General features: G+C 40.9%; 1 protein-coding gene across 1 annotated transcript in view; it reads right to left on the reverse strand.

Annotated features, from left to right (window-relative positions):
• LOC144754260 (protein CutA homolog) overlaps positions 1 to 18592 on the reverse strand; it is a 286931-nt gene extending 268339 nt beyond the window's left edge. The window contains exon 1 of the mRNA XM_078641880.1: positions 18083 to 18592. Coding sequence (XP_078498006.1) covers positions 18083 to 18157 — 75 coding nt within the window. The 5' untranslated portion in view covers positions 18158 to 18592. The remainder of the gene's footprint in view (positions 1 to 18082) is intronic.
• Between the last annotated feature and the right edge of the window lie 911 nt (positions 18593 to 19503).

Genomic DNA, 19503 nt, shown 5'->3' on the forward strand with positions numbered 1-19503 from the left:
CCACTGAGTCACATACTCTTATCTTCTGACACACATTGTTACTTTCATGACAAGGCTTTAAAAGGGTCAGTTTTCCTACTAACATCGTGGAATTGTGTGAGTGGGAGGAGGGGACGTACCAGGGGTGAGCTTCAGGCCGGGCTTTCAACCATCGATTCTGTTTCTTATTGGAACAAAATCTGGAAAAGGGGGAGGGGTTTGTGAGATGGGATATTCTTTTAGCACGGACTGAGGTCATTTCAGCTCCCCCCTTCTGTAGCTAAAGTACCACAGGTAGTGCCAGGTAAATCTTTACCTTGATGACTCTTTTCGTGGGTGACAGCAGAACCGGGTTTCCTTTCACAGCACCAGTGATCTGTCACTTAACACGAGTGTAACAGGCGTTGTGACCTGTCATTGCCCCTAGCTTAGTGAGCGTAGTCCCAAACTGAGCAGCATTCAGAGACACAATCCAGATTAATTTTATACTGTAATCTTTTGAAAACATGAATGTTGCTCGACGGATTTTGATGCAAATGCAGTGTCGGACATCATTTTAATCCTGAAACCTAAAAACCTTGGCTAAGCTTTGAACTTAATCTTTCTGTAAGCATCCCCGTGAAATGCAGCAGTTTGCTGTGACTCCTATTTTAAAAATTACAAAATGATGCTTGAAAATAATATCGGCTGGTAAAATAGACTGGTGGGTTAGGCAATTACTGTAATGAGAGCGGAAGGTATCATGAACAAGCATTTGCAATGCAATAGGTATCGCATTTGCGAGAGTTTAAGGTATTGGGATTTTAAATGACAATGCCTTTTATTTATGTTTTAAAAAACAAACACATAAATAAAAGGCATTGTCAATTGCAATACCAATAGTTTAACTCTCGCAAATGCAAGACCTATTGCATTGCAAATGCTTGTAAAAGCGCCCCATGCAACGCTTTCACTTTAATGGCGGCCATGCCCCTTTCTTTAGATGAGCCGCAAAGCAGTGCATGTGCTGCCCAGGCTCAACTGCTGGTTGTTCTTAAAATGAGTACCCTTGCATCAGGCTCATAAAAATATATTCTATTTACTCTGCTAACAGACGGCATGGAAGACAGTAGCACGAATATATGATGATACAACGAATTCCGTTGCAACGCATGCCTTTACCACGCATGCGTTACAACTGAATTCGTTTACCACGGATAAACTTTTCGTCGAATAATTGCGTGGTGACGTCATACGTCGTTAAGAGAAAACGGCATTTTTTTCCGATTTCTCTCAAACGACGCTGACGCCGACGTGACTTATGGTGAGTTGTTTTATTTGGGGGGGAGACCCCCCCAAGCCCCCCTTTTTTTCTTTTTACCTTTACCACATATGCCTTTACTACAAACATCGTAGTAAAGGTATGCGTGGTAAAGGCATTAGTGGTAACCACGCATGCGTTGTACTGCATGCGTGGTTAAAGATTTCGGGGAAACGGCTTCGTTGTAAAGGCCGTTTCCCCAGTAGCGCAAGCGATTAAATGTTATCTAAAGCACAGTACAATTCATTTTTTGTCCAAATAAAACCAAATTCACTTTTCAAGACTCCCGCAGACCTCAACCCATTTTCCTAAGCATTGCAAATAATCGCACAACCTTGTCTCTCAAAAGATGTCTGGCCTTACGCGGAATCCTCATGTGCCTACACAAGTTCTAATTGTTTAACCTAGTATCCACTAGAAGAGTTAGAGACATCTTTATTCTCTAGTCGAGTTGCAGAAGGAAATGTACTAATGTGTCTCAGACACATTTTGCGATTCCCAATGGGGTCGCAAATTACCTGCCTCATAAGGCCGTTCCCAATTGGCAACCCATTGTAAATGGGCAATAACACAGGGATGGTGGCCTGCTGGGGACCGCAGACCCCCATGCCTGTGTATGCTTTTTAAATAAATCAACTTTTTAGAAAAATACAGCCTGTTTTTCCTAAAGGAAACGGGACATGTTTCAAAAACAAAAATGAAACACTTCAGGTTCATTTTTTTAAGAATACGCAGTGGTCTGTGGGACCACTACCTGCGCTTAAAAAACATCTTCGCTGCCAAACACAAAGGAAAAGGAGTTCCCTGGGGAAACCCCTTCCGGTTTGCGACTGGCTTACTACCTACTTGAATTAAGCGGTAAACTGTGATTGATTTGAGACCGCATTCCGGTCGCAAAACAATCGTACATTCCCCTGCGACTCGCTATTAGGATGGGACGCCCTTGGCATGCTCCTTCCTAATAGCAAACTCCCAAACCCTAATTTGCAAGTTGGCAACAGGTTATTGACTCACAAAATATGGTTGATACATGCTATAACAGGTTTTAGGAGTCGCAAGAGGCCCGAATCTCTGTTTGCGACTGCAAACACAGTCGTACATGTGGCCCAGGAGAGCCACCTATGTATTAAATTTAGAAGAGGCCATTTAGTGGATAGTGGTACAATCAATCCCAAACCCCAGTTGATATCATTAAACATTCTAGAATGCCTATTGTTTGAGATTGCTATACATACAGGACTGTGCAAAGAGAAGCGTTTTAAGACTCGCCTAGCAAGCAAGTGTTATTTGTAGAGTATGAATAATCACCCCGGGGGGTATCCAGGCGCTATGCTGCAGGTATCCTTCAAAGAGCCAGGTCTTGAGTCCCAAACTGAAGTGATTAAATGAGGTAGATGTGCAGAGTTGGAGGGGGAGGGTGTTCCAGGATTTTGTGGCCAGGTGGGAGAAGGTACGTCCTCCAGAGCGGCTGCGGTGGGTACAGAGTGTCTGAGTGAGGGCAAGGTGTGCGGAGCAAAGGTTTCCGGAGGGTTGGTGGAAGACAGGCGGTGGTTTATATAGTCTGGTCCTTGGTTGTGGAGGTTTTTGTATGCATGAGTCAGGAGCTTGAACTGGCCTCTCTTCTGGACGGGGAGCCAGTGGAGGTTTTTCAGGTGCTGGTTGATGAGTATCCTGGTGTGCAGACAAATGATCGATTTATTAAATGTCGACCTATAGAAATATTGTATCCTAAATATCGTGAGTGTGAAATATCGACAGCTAGAATATCGTGGTCAAGAATATCGATTTAAGGTAAGAAATGTCAATTTAAAAAAAGTACAAGTCATTAATATCATTTGTAATAATATAGTTGTTTAAAATATCGATTTTTTAATTAGCATTATGTATTTTAGTATATATTTTAAATGTATGTGATGTATTTTTTGTATAAGAGTGGTTTATATGTTTTAATATACGTGTTTATTTTTAGTAGTTATTAATTTTATTGCAATAGAATTTTGCATTTTTTTGTTCCGTAGCAGGTTGTGGGTTTATAGGTGAACAGGATGGGAAGTAAATTAATTATATTAAATTAATGATTACTTTTTATTTATTAAAATTTATTCAATTGATATTTGATAGTCTTAATTGTGTGAAGTAATTTATTATTAATTAATAATTGGTTGTTAATTAATATTAATTAATTAATTGGTCATTTAATATTGGAAAAGGGTTGGGAAGTAATTTATTTTTGATTAACCAATAAATAGTTGTTAATTGATATTAATTAATTTATTGAAAATTAACTATGGGAATTGTGTCATTCATTTTAGGTAATGGTTGTGGGGTTTAAAGAGGTAAAGGTTGGTAAGAAATTCAATTTTTCTTAATTAATAATTAGTTGTTAATTGATATTAATTAATGTATTGAAAATTAATTATGGCAATTGTGTAATTAATTGTAGGTGTTTTTGTAGAGTTTATAGTGGTAAAGTGTGGGAAGTAATTTGCGGTTAATTAATTCATAATTAGTTGTTATCTAATATTAATTAGTTTATATTTAATTAGGGTAGTTTATTTTTTGTGAGTTGTTTTTACTTTTAAAGGGGTAAAGGGTGGGTATTAAATACATTTAATTACTTTATAATTAGTTGTTTAATAGTAATAGTTTTAATCTGATAATAAGTTTAATTGTGTAATAAATTGTTTTACAGTTTAATTTTAGCAGTGGGTTGTGGGGATTATAGGGTTAAAGTGTGGTAAGTTAATTACTTTTTTAAATTGTTTTTTTATTAATAATATTTCTTTAATTGGTAATCAATTATGCTAATTATGGAAGTACATTTTTGTAAATTTAGATGTGGGTTGTGATTTATTTGGTGTTGTAGGGTAGTAAATAGAATAAATACATTTATGTAACGATTAATGCTTTTGTTTGCAAATATTTTCTAGTTAAAATATTTATTTATTTGAATTTTTTAATTTTTTTATTTTAGATAATATTTGTAGGTATTTGTCATATATAATTAACATTATAATATGTTTTTTAATATTAAATATATTTGTATTTTAGTTTTTTAAATATTTATATATTTACTTTGTTTTTAAAATATTTTTTAGATTTTTTTACATATTTTGTTTGTTTTTCATTTTGAACAGACTGGAGTGGGAATAGTAAATGTTATCCCTCCGCTGTCCAACACTTTTTCTACTGATGCACTGACTTGAGTGGGAATAGTAAATAATTTTATCTCTCAGCTATCCAACACTTTCTCTACTGTTGCACTCATTGGAGTAGGAATAGTAAATGTATCCCTCTGCTATCCAACACTTTCCCTACTGTTCCACTCACTGGTGTGGGAATAGTAATTTTTGCCCCACTGCTATCCAACACTTTCCCTACTGTTACACTCACTGGAGTGGAAATAGTAATTTATACCCCTCCACTAGCCAAAACTTTCCTTACTGTTGCATTGACTGGAGTTGGAATAGTAAATTGGATCCCTCCGCTATCCAACACTTTCTCTAATGTTGCACTCACTGGAGTGGGAATAGTAAATTTTGACCCCTCCGCTATCCAGCATTTTCCATATTGTTGCACTAATTGGAGTGGGATAGTACATTTTACCCCTCCACCATCCAACACTTTCCCTACTGTTACACTCACTGGAGATGGAATAGTAAACGTTATCACTCCGCTATCCAACAGTTTCTCTACTGTTGCACTCACTGGAGAGGGAATAGTAATTTTGACCCCTCCGCTATCCAACACTTTCCCTACTTTTGCACTCATTGGAGTTGGAATAGTAAATGTTACCCCTTGGTTATTCAACACTTTCCCTACTGTTTCACTCAATAGAGTGGGAATAATAATTTTTACCCCTCAGCTATCCAATACTTTCCCTACTGTTGCACTGGCTGGAGTTGGAATAGTACATTTTATCCGCCGCTATCCAACACTTTCTCTAATGTTGCACTCACTGGAGTGAGAATAGTCATTTTGACCCCTCCGCTATCCAACACTTTCGATACATTTGCACTCATTGGAGTGGGAATAGTAATATTTACCCCACCGCGATCCAGCACTTTCCCTACTGTTACACTCAATGGAGTGTAAATAGTAATTTTGACCCCTCTGCTATCTAACACTTTTAAGTGTAAATATTTTTAAATAGTTTAATGTTTTAATCTATATAGATTTCTTTTTAATTATTTAAAAAAATATTGTAAATTATAGTTTATGTTATTGGTATATATATATATATATATATATATATATATATATATATATATATATATATATATATATACTGTATCACCAATAACAAGGGGTGGCCATGGGGGCCAGCTTCTCCCCAAGCTTCGCATGTTTACACATGGGAGCTTGGGAGGAGCTGGTCCTCAAAACCACACATGAGCAGGCATATTTGAACAATGTAGCAGGATGATATCGATTTATCGATGATTTGCTTATAGTGTGGAGAGGCAGCAAAGAGGATGCTATAGGATTCATCCATGATATCAATCAAAATGAATTCAATTTAAAATTCACTGCCTCACTTAGTCAGAATTCAGTAACATTTTTGGACACTGAACTGTATATAGCAAATGGACGACTGGAAACTAAAATACACTGCAAAACAACTGCGGGAAACAGTATTTTACATGCGGCCAGTGCACACCCCGCACACCTTGTTTCCAGTAACCCTTATGGGGAGATGCTGCGCATGAGAAGGGTGTGCAGCAACCCCATTGACCTAGAGAAGGCTCAACAGGAAAGCAAAGCTCGTTTTCTGGAAAGGGGCTACACAGAACAGTCAATTGAGAGGGCCAGGATTAAATCATTGACAAAGACTAGAGAGGATCTGCTAACAAAAAAAGATAACAGGGTTGAGAATGCAGTTGAGCCAGTGGAGAGTATTAAACATACTGAAAAAGAAAAAACCTTCAGAATTATCACTGGCTACAACAAGCAACACAGAGAGATTTACAAAATTGAAAATAAAAATTGGCCCATTGTAACTAGTGATCCAATTATTGGAACTAGCCTACCCAAGAGGGTGTCATTAACATTCAGCAGGGCACCCTCTCTCAAAGACCAATTAGTTGACACCAACCCTGAACCAATTGAAAAAACCACATGGTGGCAGAACAATAAGGGATTCTATAGGTGTAAAACCTGCAAGGCTTGCAATCACGGCATAAATGTCAAGTCATACACTGATGGTTTTAGTGGCTTCTCACATCCTATATCTCAGGTTTTAACATGCAAAACTGAGTTTGCAATATATGTATTGCAATGTCCCTGCTCACTTAAATATGTGGGAAGTACCAAGCTACCGGTACACAAACGTATCCTCCAACATTTGAGGGCCATCACCAATGGAGATAATACGTATCCGGTAGCTAGGCACTTCCGTGAGTTCCATCAGAGTATGAACACTTCATTAAAATACTTTGTCATTGACGCGGTTAAGGCCACTAGACGTGGCGGAGATAGAGAAGCCAAATTACATAGACTGGAGACCCGTTATATCCTCCTATCCTCCTACTCGACACAAAGGCCCCTGGGGGATTAAATGTCACTGAAGACATGTATACATGCCTCCCTTAACTTAAATAATCCAACTGTTCTGTTTCGGCCTCTTCAAAGGTATTAATATCATGAGCCTGTTTCTTAATATTGTTTCCCGGCTGGGAAACGGTAGTATTGGATCTTAATTGGGGATACAACAATATGCTGATGGATTTATATGCTTTTAATATCTTATGATAATTTGAAGTAGATCTATTGAGGGCCTTAATTGCTGCTGTTTATATGAATTATGTTTCCTAAAAGTAGGGCTAACATCATCTTTAAGACCAGATGGGTCCTTAAACCCGGTTAGTCTTTATTAAGATGATCTTATTCATAGTTTTTATTCACATCAAGAAAGAATTTCACTTACAGGACAATCAATGAGGTAATTTATAAAGACATATTTGTGGATTTTATGCATATGGGCTGGTTTAGAACTTGTAATTGTGATAAAACCAGGAATGTGATGTTTTATCAATAATCAGATAATGAATTGTGGCTGTTTTTAATGTAATTTTTAATCCATTTTCAAATGTGATAATATGAAGGCAGTAATTTTGCATTTTTTGCACATATTTATTACTATATGCACTTTATAATGTTCGTATTATTAGAACAAGCTATTTGCACAATTGCGTATTTTGCACAGAAATCCGAAAAAATTATTATCTGAGGATAGGAAATTTGCACTATTGCGTAATTTGCACCAAGCCTACAATGTAGCAATACAATTTTACTGTACTATTAACCAAACAGATGTAAGAGATAGGAACAACATACGTTAAACAGCATTTCTCTGATTGACTGGAATAATGGTATTTGACCGTAATTTCTCTTGTTTTGAAAATAGCCCACATTATTGCTTTTAAATCCATAGTATTCGGCTTCATTAATGCAGAGATCATGATCACAAAATGTATCTACTATTGATTTTACATTGTATTATTTTCTGTAGAAAAACAATACTGATTCATACAATATCTCTGCCTGTCATTCCACCTCTAGTATTTTGTCTATGTTTATTACCAGCCCGACCAGGTGACGTTGTTTTAACTAATTACTGGCACTTTAAATGAGCGTTCTCTATACTAGAATGTTGTCATGTGAGCAAGGCTCCTCGGAGCCGAAACGTCGTGCGGCTGAATTTGCACAAATAGTCTCTCCTTATGTCAGAGAACTAGTATAGCCCTCCACATCACTCCTACATTAATAATGCCAACATGTCTGCTAACCCAGCTAACGAGCGCTATTACTGCTGATCGCTGCCGGGGAGAGGGGGAAGGGGGGTTAATTTTGTCTGTTTATGTATTAAGTTCTATATAAAAAAACGAAAGCACATTGCAGTGTAGAGAAATCCACTAGGTAATTGGAGCTGACCGTAGGTTGGCATGGGAATAACTATCACAAAAGAATGAAGGACATCATGTAACATGTATATGACAAATGATTATGATTTGATATGATGCAATGTTACTAATAAAAACAAGTTTAAAAAAAGAAAAAATTATATTTTTTAAACAATTTCACACACTGGCGGGGCTGGTGCAAGAGCACGGGTTCAGGACCCGTCAATAATCTTCAGGCAGGAACTGGGGTGATTGCATATCACTCCAGTAAAACTCACAATCCACAGTTCTGATTTTCAGGTTGTTTATTTCGGCAACGCATTTCACCCTAACTCAGGCTTCGTCACCCGATTTAAAATGGCCATGACAGGGCCCAAGTGTGGGTGAAACGTGTTGCAGAAATAAACTACCTCAAAATCAGAATTGTGGAGTGCGAGTTTTACTGGAGTGTTATGCTATCACCCCAGTTCCTGCCTGAACATATTTTTACTGTTGCAAACTTCAAAGTCCTGCGCACTCCAACATTAAGATGCTGCTTTCACAACTTCTTTCTTCAACATCACGCTTTTCAGTACTGTTGCTTATATTTCTCTCCCAAACCTTTATGAATTACATTTCAATGACCGGTTTCTTCACTTTTAAAGGTTATTAAAAACGACAAATAGGAAAATGTTAATTCTTACTTACTTTAGCTTATGAGTGTTCAAAAATAGACAATGGGGGCAAACTTTATAGTCATCATTAAAAGCTAACATTAAAAGTACTATTGAGTCGGCGATGAGGTGAGCGCAAAGTAAGTGGTTTTCTTTTCAAAAGAAATGTTTTCCCTTGTCGTCGTCAGTTGACTCCCTCAACCCAGCCCGCCCCATCGCTCTTACCTGCACCAGCCGTCACTGCTCGTTGCACAGCTCCGATGACCATGGCTCTGCCCATTACAATACGAGTAGCAATGTGAACAACGGGCTTCCTATTTTCATATTAAAACACAGTGATAAGGAAGGCTTTTTTTCACTTATCACTTATGACATTTTGCCTTTTATTTTCAAACATCAATTTGAAAGTTTACCTCCCACAGATGAGCTATTTTCGTTATAAATACCCTTCAATAGCCGATCAGGAATTTCATGCATATTATTTGTCATTTAAATTTAAAATAAAAAAATGTAAACAAATTTGGAGAAAAAAAAATATCAACTACTGGGTGAGTATCAGTTCCTTTCTCGTATTCTATTTGTCCACCTAAAACATGTCCTTATTGCCGGGGTGCTCCACTAATCAATTTACACACACTGCTTTTCACAAATCAACACAAACGGTACATGCACTAGCAATTAAAATACATTTCATTTACTACAAAAGCCCTAAATACCAACAATCAATAAAAAAATAATTTGCTTCAAGATAAATATTATTGGGCACCATTTCATTAAACAGCCCATTCCACTTTACGTGCTGCTTACTTCCTATCACCCTGCCCCTTAGCCAGGCTAATTATTCCCTCACAAATTCAAAACCGTTGTTTACATTACTCACCCAACGTACAAAAAATAATTCAACCACAGCCAATGCTGGCTATTTCCCAACTCAATTTAAAACAAACTTTTTCCATATTGCTTCAGCCCGTCCATTTTCAAATGTCATTTTTGCCTCTCACCATTATTGACACCTTAACCCAGTAATTAAAAATAATTTCTATCAATGTAAACATTATTTCCTAAATTATAATTCAAGAGTCTCTTCCACTAAACATGGTGCATATTTACAAACGCCCTCCCCATTATCCAAATTGCTTATTCCCACGACTATCCCTCCCATTCTCCATATTAAGCACCCACCACCCCTCATAAAAAGCAGCCAGCGTTGCATATATCATAATACTTATTTAAGACAGCTGTTGTTCATGATACTACTTCCCTTCCATTTCACATTTGACTTCTGACCTCTTACAATCCCTCATGCCTTAATAAATAACAAAACAATAATGCCTATTTTCTAGTAATTTTTAGTAATATTTTAAACATACTGTACAACCACACTGCTGTACAACACAGCTGAAATAAACTAAACCAGCAGCTCTCGCAGAGGTGAGACCTATTGGCTTTGCCATTGCTTGTTTTCTCTGCACTCAATGACCTTTAAAAACATTAAAGGTGCCATCAGGTGAGTGACGTCACAATTTCTTTACACTGGATGTCCCATTTAAGACATGAGTTGTGCAATGACAAGTACACTGTGCTGACACCTGTTGGATTGAGTGGACTATATAAGAATGTGTAAGTACAAAAATAATCAAATAAATCCAAATTCTTACAAGTATCATTGGATAACGAACAACACTGACCTAGTGATACATCACAATCAAATCTGAGAGCCTAAACAGTAGTGGTTATATTTTGGGCAACTCCCCACATATTCAACCCCACATGGCTTGAGGCCCATCAATCAAAATTACACATTTGTTATGTCCGATTAGTAATGTTTTTTGCTTTACAGAGACAAACTCCCAAAGTGTACCTGTTGCTAAAAATCAAATAGCCACGATGTGCTGGGGGAAGAATTAAGCTAATTCCAGGGCCTGTACCACCATGCTTCAAAAGGACACCCAGGCATGAAAATCTAGTGATGGTCTTCATGCCCTAAATAAAGTGAACAACTGTATGGCAAACTGACAGTTTCCACAACTTCATCATACATAATCTGGAAACCACACCAATAACTTTGAGGCTCATTACTATGGTGGACGGTGGAGAGGTGCGGTGTGGTGTGGCAAACTGGCAGATGGACTACCAGGTCAAGAGTTTCCACGACTTCATCATACATAATCTGGAAACGACACCAATAACTTTGAGGCTCATTACGATAGTGGACTGTGGAGAGGTGTGGTGCAGCGGCCAAGGCAGCTGACTTCGGGGCACATGGTTCATGGTTTGATCCCCGGCGCTGGCGGCAGCTCAGCTCAGCACCATGTGAATCTGGGCAATAGCTCACTTAATTTACACAACAGCCCCCAGCACCTTGAGACCCGTAAGGGTGAGTAGTTCACGCTTTACAAATACAATTTTTTACATTTTACGGACTGTGAACCAGGACCATCTGCCATGCATGCGGCCGTCCCGCATACCCCATTATGATGAGACCGCCACCGCGGAGGTCTTGTTCCGTGCCGTTAACATTGTGGCGGTGGCTGCTGACAGCAGCAGGTTGTGCTGAGCATGTTGTGCATTTCACTGCACTAAGTGGCAGGCACTACACTGTTCCTGCTACTTGGTGCAGTGAAATGTTGGGGGGTACCATGGTTACCCCCCCCAGTGCACCCTCACCTCCCCCAACACAAGGGGGAACCAAACTCTGCATGCTTTTCAATGGCAGTTGCACCGACGCGGAAAGGCTGGCAGGAGACCTCATCATAATATGGCGCACCATTTTATGGATGCAGACCGCTCCGCTGGGCAATCGTGATGATTGCCTGTGGCGGTTCCGTGGTGGACAGGTTTTGCCTCCGGCGCGGTCGTGGTCTGGATCTGACCTCCATTGTAATCTGGCGGTGGGAGAATCACGGTCCGCAGGGCCGGCGAACCTCACCGCCGGCCCGGCGGTGGCAGTCCTTTCACCATCGTAATGGGCCCCTAGTTAGGCCAGTAAACAGATGTCATACGTAAAAGATTCGGCACACATTATCTCACTCCTAGAAGAGGTTCAATTTAATAAAGATAGACAATTCCTTGTTACACTCGATATTAAGGCGTTATATACAAACATCCCTCAAGATAACACGATAGAGGTGATCAGAGAAGTCTTCCGCAACTCAGATATAAAAGGTGCACACAGGAATTTATAGTGAAGTGTGTGGCGAAGGTCCTCAAAAACAATATTTTCCTTTTTTTTTTAAATGATTTGTTTCTTTAACTCAAGTTTAGCTTGCCTCTATGTAGGTGAATTCGAAAATTAGCACATCTATAGCGAGTGGGCTCTCTTTTATAACAACATGAAATGCTTGCATCGATTTATCAAAGACATTTTCTCTGTATGGGACAGCCCTAAGCAACAACTCGACAGATTTTTGATATCGCTTAATTTGGGTGATGTGAATCTAAATTTCAGAGCAAATGTAAGCAATGTAAAGGTTGATTTTTTTGGACATTTACATTAAAGAAATATTGGGACACCTTGAGGTGGAACTGTTCACCAAGCCCACTGACAAGAACATTTTACTTCACTATTCAAGTTATCCTAAAGCAAAAAAAGATAACACCTCCTTTGGTCAATTTCTCAGATTAAGGAGAATTCATCAGTTGAGGATTTTTATAAACATTCTGAAAACCTCAAATAGAAATTTAAGGATAGAGGCTACCCCAAGAAGCTAACCAATCACTCATTTAAAGGCCTCGTTTTTATGATAGGGAGAGCATGTTTAACAAACCCAAGAGAAATAAGGGCACAGAGAGGATTGTCTCTGTAAGCCATTTTTCGAGCATAAGTAATCATATTAAAAATGGGGCTAATAAAAACTGGAATATTCTTAATGACAAAGAAATCAAACTAGCAAAACCCATGTTCGCATTTAGGCAAAATAAAAACTTGAGAAACTCTCTAGTACAAACTTACAGAGAAGAAAAGTCCCAAACAAAGGTTACTTTAGGAAAGTCAAAATCCACAGGTAACACAGGTGTGGCAACTATAGTATCTGTGACCAGTGTGTTCTCATTAAAACTATTGAATATCAAAGTACTAAATTCACCACCAATTCTCTGAATAACTGCCGAAGCAGTAATGTAGTATATCTTCTGATGTGCTCATATGGCTTAGGGTATGTGGGCGAGACAAGCAGAGAACTAATACTTACAATTTGATATTATAAGTCAGCCATAAAAACACAGAAGACTAATGCCTCATTAGTGGATCTATTGCTAGAAAAGGGTCACATGAGTATCGACATATGGTGGTTTATTCTGGAGAAGATAATCTGTAAAAAGTGGGAGGGAATACAGATGAGATAAGGAAATTAAAGGAGCAATGGTTCGTGTCTAAATTCAACATAGCTAGACGGTGCCTTAACAACAAAGAAGAGTGGGATGATCGTTCACCATATAGGTTATTCGCTAAGATATTATCCCCTTTAATTTACTTGAACAGACCTGTATCCGATACAATTGGCTATTCATTATTGGATGCGTTATTACACCCCACGGAATACGCAGAGGGAGGTATTACAACCCCTTAGTTGTGGGACAGGTGACCATCCTTACTAAATACACATTTGGTTAACCATCTGTATTCTATATCTTATCCAGCTGACACCACTACTGCCACATCTCAAATTGGCTTTGGCCACTTCTGGCACATATAGGAAGCCTTAACATGCTCACAGTTTCCCGTTTCTGCCCTTGTAATATTAGCTTTCTCCCTGGGAATAATATTTGGTCATTGCATACAATCTGCCCCGCTGGAGAGAGGGGCCATGCCACAGTCTCTGAAGGTCATGGAATTTCAGGTACCTAGAAGAAAATGGGGTGGACACAGAAAAGAGTGAAGAACATGCATCACCATTAGGTTAGGGTAACAGGACATATGTTGAGGACTAAGCCCATTAGCAGAAGGGCAGCCGCAGAAAATGTGCACAGAGGGGTTCAGAAAATGGAAAAAAGGTAAAGAGATAAAAAGGCGTAGATTTAATGCTGGTCTCCCACCACACTGAGTGGTGCGATAAAGAACAAAAGGGTAGTAGAGAAGAATGGATGGTGTAAATGTAAAATGTAAGATGGTGAGGTCACAAGTGGGCTGAAAGAATGATGAGTGATTTATGAACATATGAGGTGACCACACATTTAAAAAGTTCACATTCATATTGGCTAATCGTAAAAACACTAAATTATAGTTATTTGAGTAGTACCTATTATGGGTAGTAGCTGTTTACTTTGAGTTAGATATCAACAGTATTTTGATATTAGCTATTATGAGTGTGAATAAAGAGTCACTATGCCACTATCCCCCTAGAAAGCTTTACAACCCTTAATGTTCCGATAAAAAAATGTGGGTACTGGATTGATATGACAGGTTCCCCGACCTTTCACTCTGATGGATCGCACCCCACCCACTGGTGGTTATCCCCCAAATCCTGAAGAAATCAACAATACCCACCCCCCATAATTGAGACACCTCCTGATACCACAGCTGACTCAACAAATTCTTTACTATAACCTTTACATGCATTGGTAGTACTCTCACCAAGTAATACAGCCCAGATTGTAACCTTAGTATGCAAATGTAGTATCCTCCCCAGGTAACACGGCCAGGATCACAACATTGGCACACAATGGAAGTACCTTCAACCAAATCATAAGGCTAGGATCACAACCTTGGCACACAATGGTAGTACCGGCACCAAGGAACAAGGCTAGGATCACAACCTTGGCACACAGTGGTAGTGCCATCACCAAGTAACATGGCCAGAATCATAACCTTGGAATGCAATGGTAGTACCTTCAACCAAGTAAAGGGGCTAGGATCACAATATTGGCATGCAATGGTAGTGCCTTTCACCAAGTAACAAGTCCAGGATAACAACCTTAGCACACCATAGTTGTACCTTCACCAAGTAACACAGCATCGCAACCATGGAAAACAATGGTTGTACCTTCCATCAATTAACATGGCCAGGATCTCAACCTCTGCATGCAATGGTAGTACCTTCCATCAAGTAACCAAGCCAGGATCACAACTTTGGCACGCAATGGTAGTTCCTTCCCTTAAGCAACACGGCCAAGATTGCAACCTAGGCACGCAATGGTAGTGCTTTCCATCAAGTATCACAGCCAGGATCACATCCGTGGCACGCAATGGTAATACTTTCTACTGAGTAACATAGCCAGGATTGCAACTGTGGCACACAATGGTAGTACGCCCACCATGTAGCACGGCCTGGATCACAACACTGGCACACAATTGTATTATCCCCAACCAAAAACACAGCCAGAAGTGCAACCTTGTCACGCAATGGTAGTCTCATCTTCCTGCTTCCACACCCTCCGTCTCCTTCGTAAGACCTTCAAATGGATCCCCCTCGAACACCGAAAGACAGTCACTCACGCCCTGGTCACCAGCAGACTCGACTACGGCAACGCACTCTACGCCGGAATAAACAAAAACCTCATCCGCAAGCTACAGAACATCCAGAACGCCGCCGCAAGACTGGTCCTCAACCTGCCAAAACACTGCCACATCTCCCAGCACCTGCGCACACTCCACTGGCTCCCCGTCGAGGCGAGAATCACCTTTAAGATGCTCACCCACGCACACAAGGCCCTCCACGGCACCGGACCAGCATACCTGAACAGCCGACTCAAATTCCATGCACCCCAAAGGACCCTACGATCAGCCCAGCTTTCCTACGCTGTGGTCCCCTGCACCAGAAAGACCAGATCGGGAGGCCGCTCCTTCTCCTTCCTCGCGGCCAAGGCATGGAACGCCCTTCCGCTCCACCTCAGACAGACAACATCGCTCCCCATCTTCGCAAGAAACCTCAAAACCTGGCTCTTCGACAGACCCCCTCCTTGATGGAATGGAACCTGCATCCCCCGAACTCCCCCCCCACCCCTAGCGCCTTGAGACCCTTACGGGTGAGTAGTCGCGCTTCAACAAACTCCTGATTGATTGATTGACCTTCCATCAAGTAACATGAGCAGGATTGCAACCTTGGCACGCAATGGTAGTACCTTCCATCAAGTAACACAGTCAGGATCACAACCTTGGCACACAATAGTTGTACCTTCCCACAAGTAACATGGCCAGGTTCGCAACCTTGGCATGCAATGGTAGAACTTTCCATCAAGTAACATGGCCAGGATCACAACCTCGGAATGCAATAGTAGGCAGTACTTTCCACCAAGTAACATGGGCAAGATCGCAACCGTGGCACATACTAGTAGTACCTTCCACCAAGTAACACACCCACAATCGCAATCTTTACACACAATGTTAGTACCTTCCTTCCATCAAGTAACACTGCCAGGATCACAACAGTGGCATGCAATGGTAGTACCTTCACCAAACAACACCGACAGGATTACATGGGTGCACATAATTACACACAAAGTCGCATGCCCGGCTGTACAAAACTCTGAAATCATAAAATCCACCTAATAATAAATAAGTATATAAATGTGACATTTTTGTATCTAAGGTGTGCAAAGATATTTTCACGTGCAAAGAGTTTAAAGTTCACCATTTTATTCTTCCCGAAGGCTGCATAGGTATCCTGTTTTCTTTGCCTTTTTTCTCCTCCTAGGGTGAGAACTATATGCAAATGGACCCTAAACAAGCCAAACACACCCCACCGTGTTTCATGCTACTTTTAAATGTGCCTCATAATTCCATGCTGGAAAATCCATGCAGATTTTATTCTCAGTAAATTTCTATTTTACAGAGCTTTTCTGTGACAGATGGCACAGCAGAGTAGAGCATCGTTTTAACAAAGTATATTTCCCTCGTTGTTTTTTAGTTTAAACTAAAGTAAATGATGCATAGATTGCTGTAGAAGTCACATTTCCCACTTCGATGTCACAAAGTGAAAAACAATACAAGCAACGTGAAGTTTCAAGGTCTTCCCTACACTTTCACAAAGGTCACAAAAGATTTCGCAGCTTGGCACACTGCCAATGCTCTGAAACCCGTCAAGTGTTCACTTTGCGATTGTTACAGGAGGCAAACTTGTTACAGTCCTGCTAGTACTGTCCACCTAGTTGAACACATATAATGCAAACTCCTTATCAATCTGAAGCCACTTTCCAAAGCTTGATATATTTTAATTTTAATTCACCGTGTGCTGTAAACGCCGCACCTTTTCTCGGCCCCTTTGTATCAGGGCCTTAGACTTAGACACTGCCAACTTTCAGCAGTTGCCTATTTCCTACAACGACTTTAAAAATTTCTCTTTGAAAGTGACAACTCTGCTCCTAAGGAGAAGTTGACGGGTTAATGCATTTCAAGCACTGCCCGGCATTGCACCAATTAAGGAAATTATAATGAGAACTGCGATAAAACCAGGACTTGTAAGCCGTCCTAAATGTTCAAAACTATAATGCTGATTCTTTCACAGTCTATATACAAGCTGTCAAAAAGAAAGGTTCTGATACCTTCGGGTTAAAATGATTTGTTCAGAATCATGCAAGCCGCGAAAATATATTAGTAGGCCTCCAGACCGCATAGTTAGCAGCCATGCCCCTTTAGAAAATAATAATGGAGGATTAAGGCGGAGGGAGAAAGAATGTGCACGCTGACCGTATTGTACAATATCAACTCTACAACAAATGTACTGAAGGTAGGAGTTAAAGTCGTTCCACTCAGTGCTCTTCGCTTTATCGTCTTGCTAGGTATAAAATGCTACATCGGCTCTGCTGGTACTTGCTCTGTGACCTACACCTGCACACAGATATCTGCAGCAGACGGTGCATTAACCTGCTAAGCTAAGCACTTCAAGTTATGTCTAGCGAGAACAGATGCACTGGGTTCTTTCTTTTATAAAGCATTGTAAAGTTATAACGGTAGCAGTTTGCATAGCCTAAGTCGTATTGTTCGTTTCTAAATAATATGTGTATCACTGTTTAAAACTTCGGTTGGCAATCCTGTAGATGTCCCATGCTCTGTCCAGAAACAACCCTCTTCCCCCACTCACCCTCTCAATGCCAGCCTAATAACGGAGGGGATGTTGAACACTTTGCTGAGAAATAACAGCATGTTGGATATTAGTAATATAAGAATAAATTCTAGGTTTGCAGACATATGGCACTCTTTAAAGGGCACCTTCGTTTAGAGGTGAAAGCCACGTCTGAATATAGCAGAGGTGGCCGCTTTTTAACCCCAGTCACGTATAAATAATAAACAGGGTGAGTTGCCCCGCGCTTACCAGCAGCACTGCCAGGGTCCAGTGGCGCGAGAGGCCGGGGGCTGCCAGCTGCAGGCGCTGGGGCAGCCAGTCCATGGCTGCTCTCCGTGCCCGGGGGCACTGCACGCATCCTCTGCGCCCGTAGAGTCCGCTCTGCCCCGCCCCGGCCAGGCAGAGGGCGCTCACTAAGCGCCGGACCCCTCCCCTCCATGCGCGGATGAGGCCTCGGGCTCGCCTAGCGCCCCACCCGACGCCAGGTGGGAGGGAGGCGGGGAGAGGTGTGGGCGGCGCCTTGGGCGACGGACGGCAGCTGGTGGCAGGAGGCAGGGTGGCCGTCCCAAGGGCACGGCGGCAGGCACACCTTCCAAGCTGAAGTTCTGCCTCTCATGAAGAGACTTCTTTTACCTCAACCCAGTATTATTTAAACCCGGTGATTATAATATACAACGGTGAAAGCAACGGATCCCAACGGAATAAGAAATAGGCCAGAACCTTGCCAAGATTCTACCTGACGGAAGCACGTTCCATGACGTCATATTCTGCCCAGGCCCATGGATCCAGCCTCACGGAAAGTGCAACTAGGTCTGTCTGTGGGGACCTCAGACCTAAATATCAACGGTAGCTTTATTTTTACATATGATGATCCATCATACAACTTAACAATTAAAAAGGAAAAGGTGTAGTGTAAGCAAAGTTGAATTTTAAAAGCTGGTGAAGGACTTGGACGAGTCGAATTTAAAAGGGTGCACCAAGTATTTCTCCTTGCAAAGAAAGAAAACAAGGATTGGTAAATTGCATTAGGCTTCGTCTATGTGTTTTTTGTTGTAACTTGTAGCTTGCTGTATAGTTGTACTGGTACAATATAAGTTACAGAAAGTTTGTGAAAGTTTTATGACTTGTTTATTTACAAAAAGTCAATATATTGTGCTGTTATCAGTTGTATAGTATTACAACACATTACATTACAACACATTCTTTTACAATGCAGACTTTAAAATGCACCGACCATTACAACACATGATTTCACAACGCATACCATTACACTGCAGGGGGCGTGGCTTGCAGGCTGATGGTGGTGGACGTGTGAGCTTGGAGCTCCACGCCGGCCCATTGATTTATCTGCAATAATTACGGCCCTGACCCCGGGAGAGATTCACGGAGACTTCCCGCCACAGTGAGAAGCCTTGGGGAGTCGATTGCAGCCCCTGCCTGGTTGAATTGGGGCGCACAACTGTAGCAGCGGCCTCTGGAAGGTTCCAGCAGAAGCAACCAAGATGGCGCCGTGGAGAGGGCCGAGTGCTGGCAACCCGCGGCGCTGTTGAACGCTCCTGAGTGAGAAGCCCCACAGACTGACTGGAAGAGACTGAGTGCACACAGTTGGCACTGCACTATGGAGGGCACGCCTTGGAGTACTAAGGCAACCCTGCGGCGCTGCCACCCGC

The sequence above is a fragment of the Lissotriton helveticus genome, chromosome 5_1, assembly GCF_964261635.1.
Source record: "Lissotriton helveticus chromosome 5_1, aLisHel1.1, whole genome shotgun sequence".
In the NCBI taxonomy this organism is placed as follows: domain Eukaryota; kingdom Metazoa; phylum Chordata; class Amphibia; order Caudata; family Salamandridae; genus Lissotriton; species Lissotriton helveticus.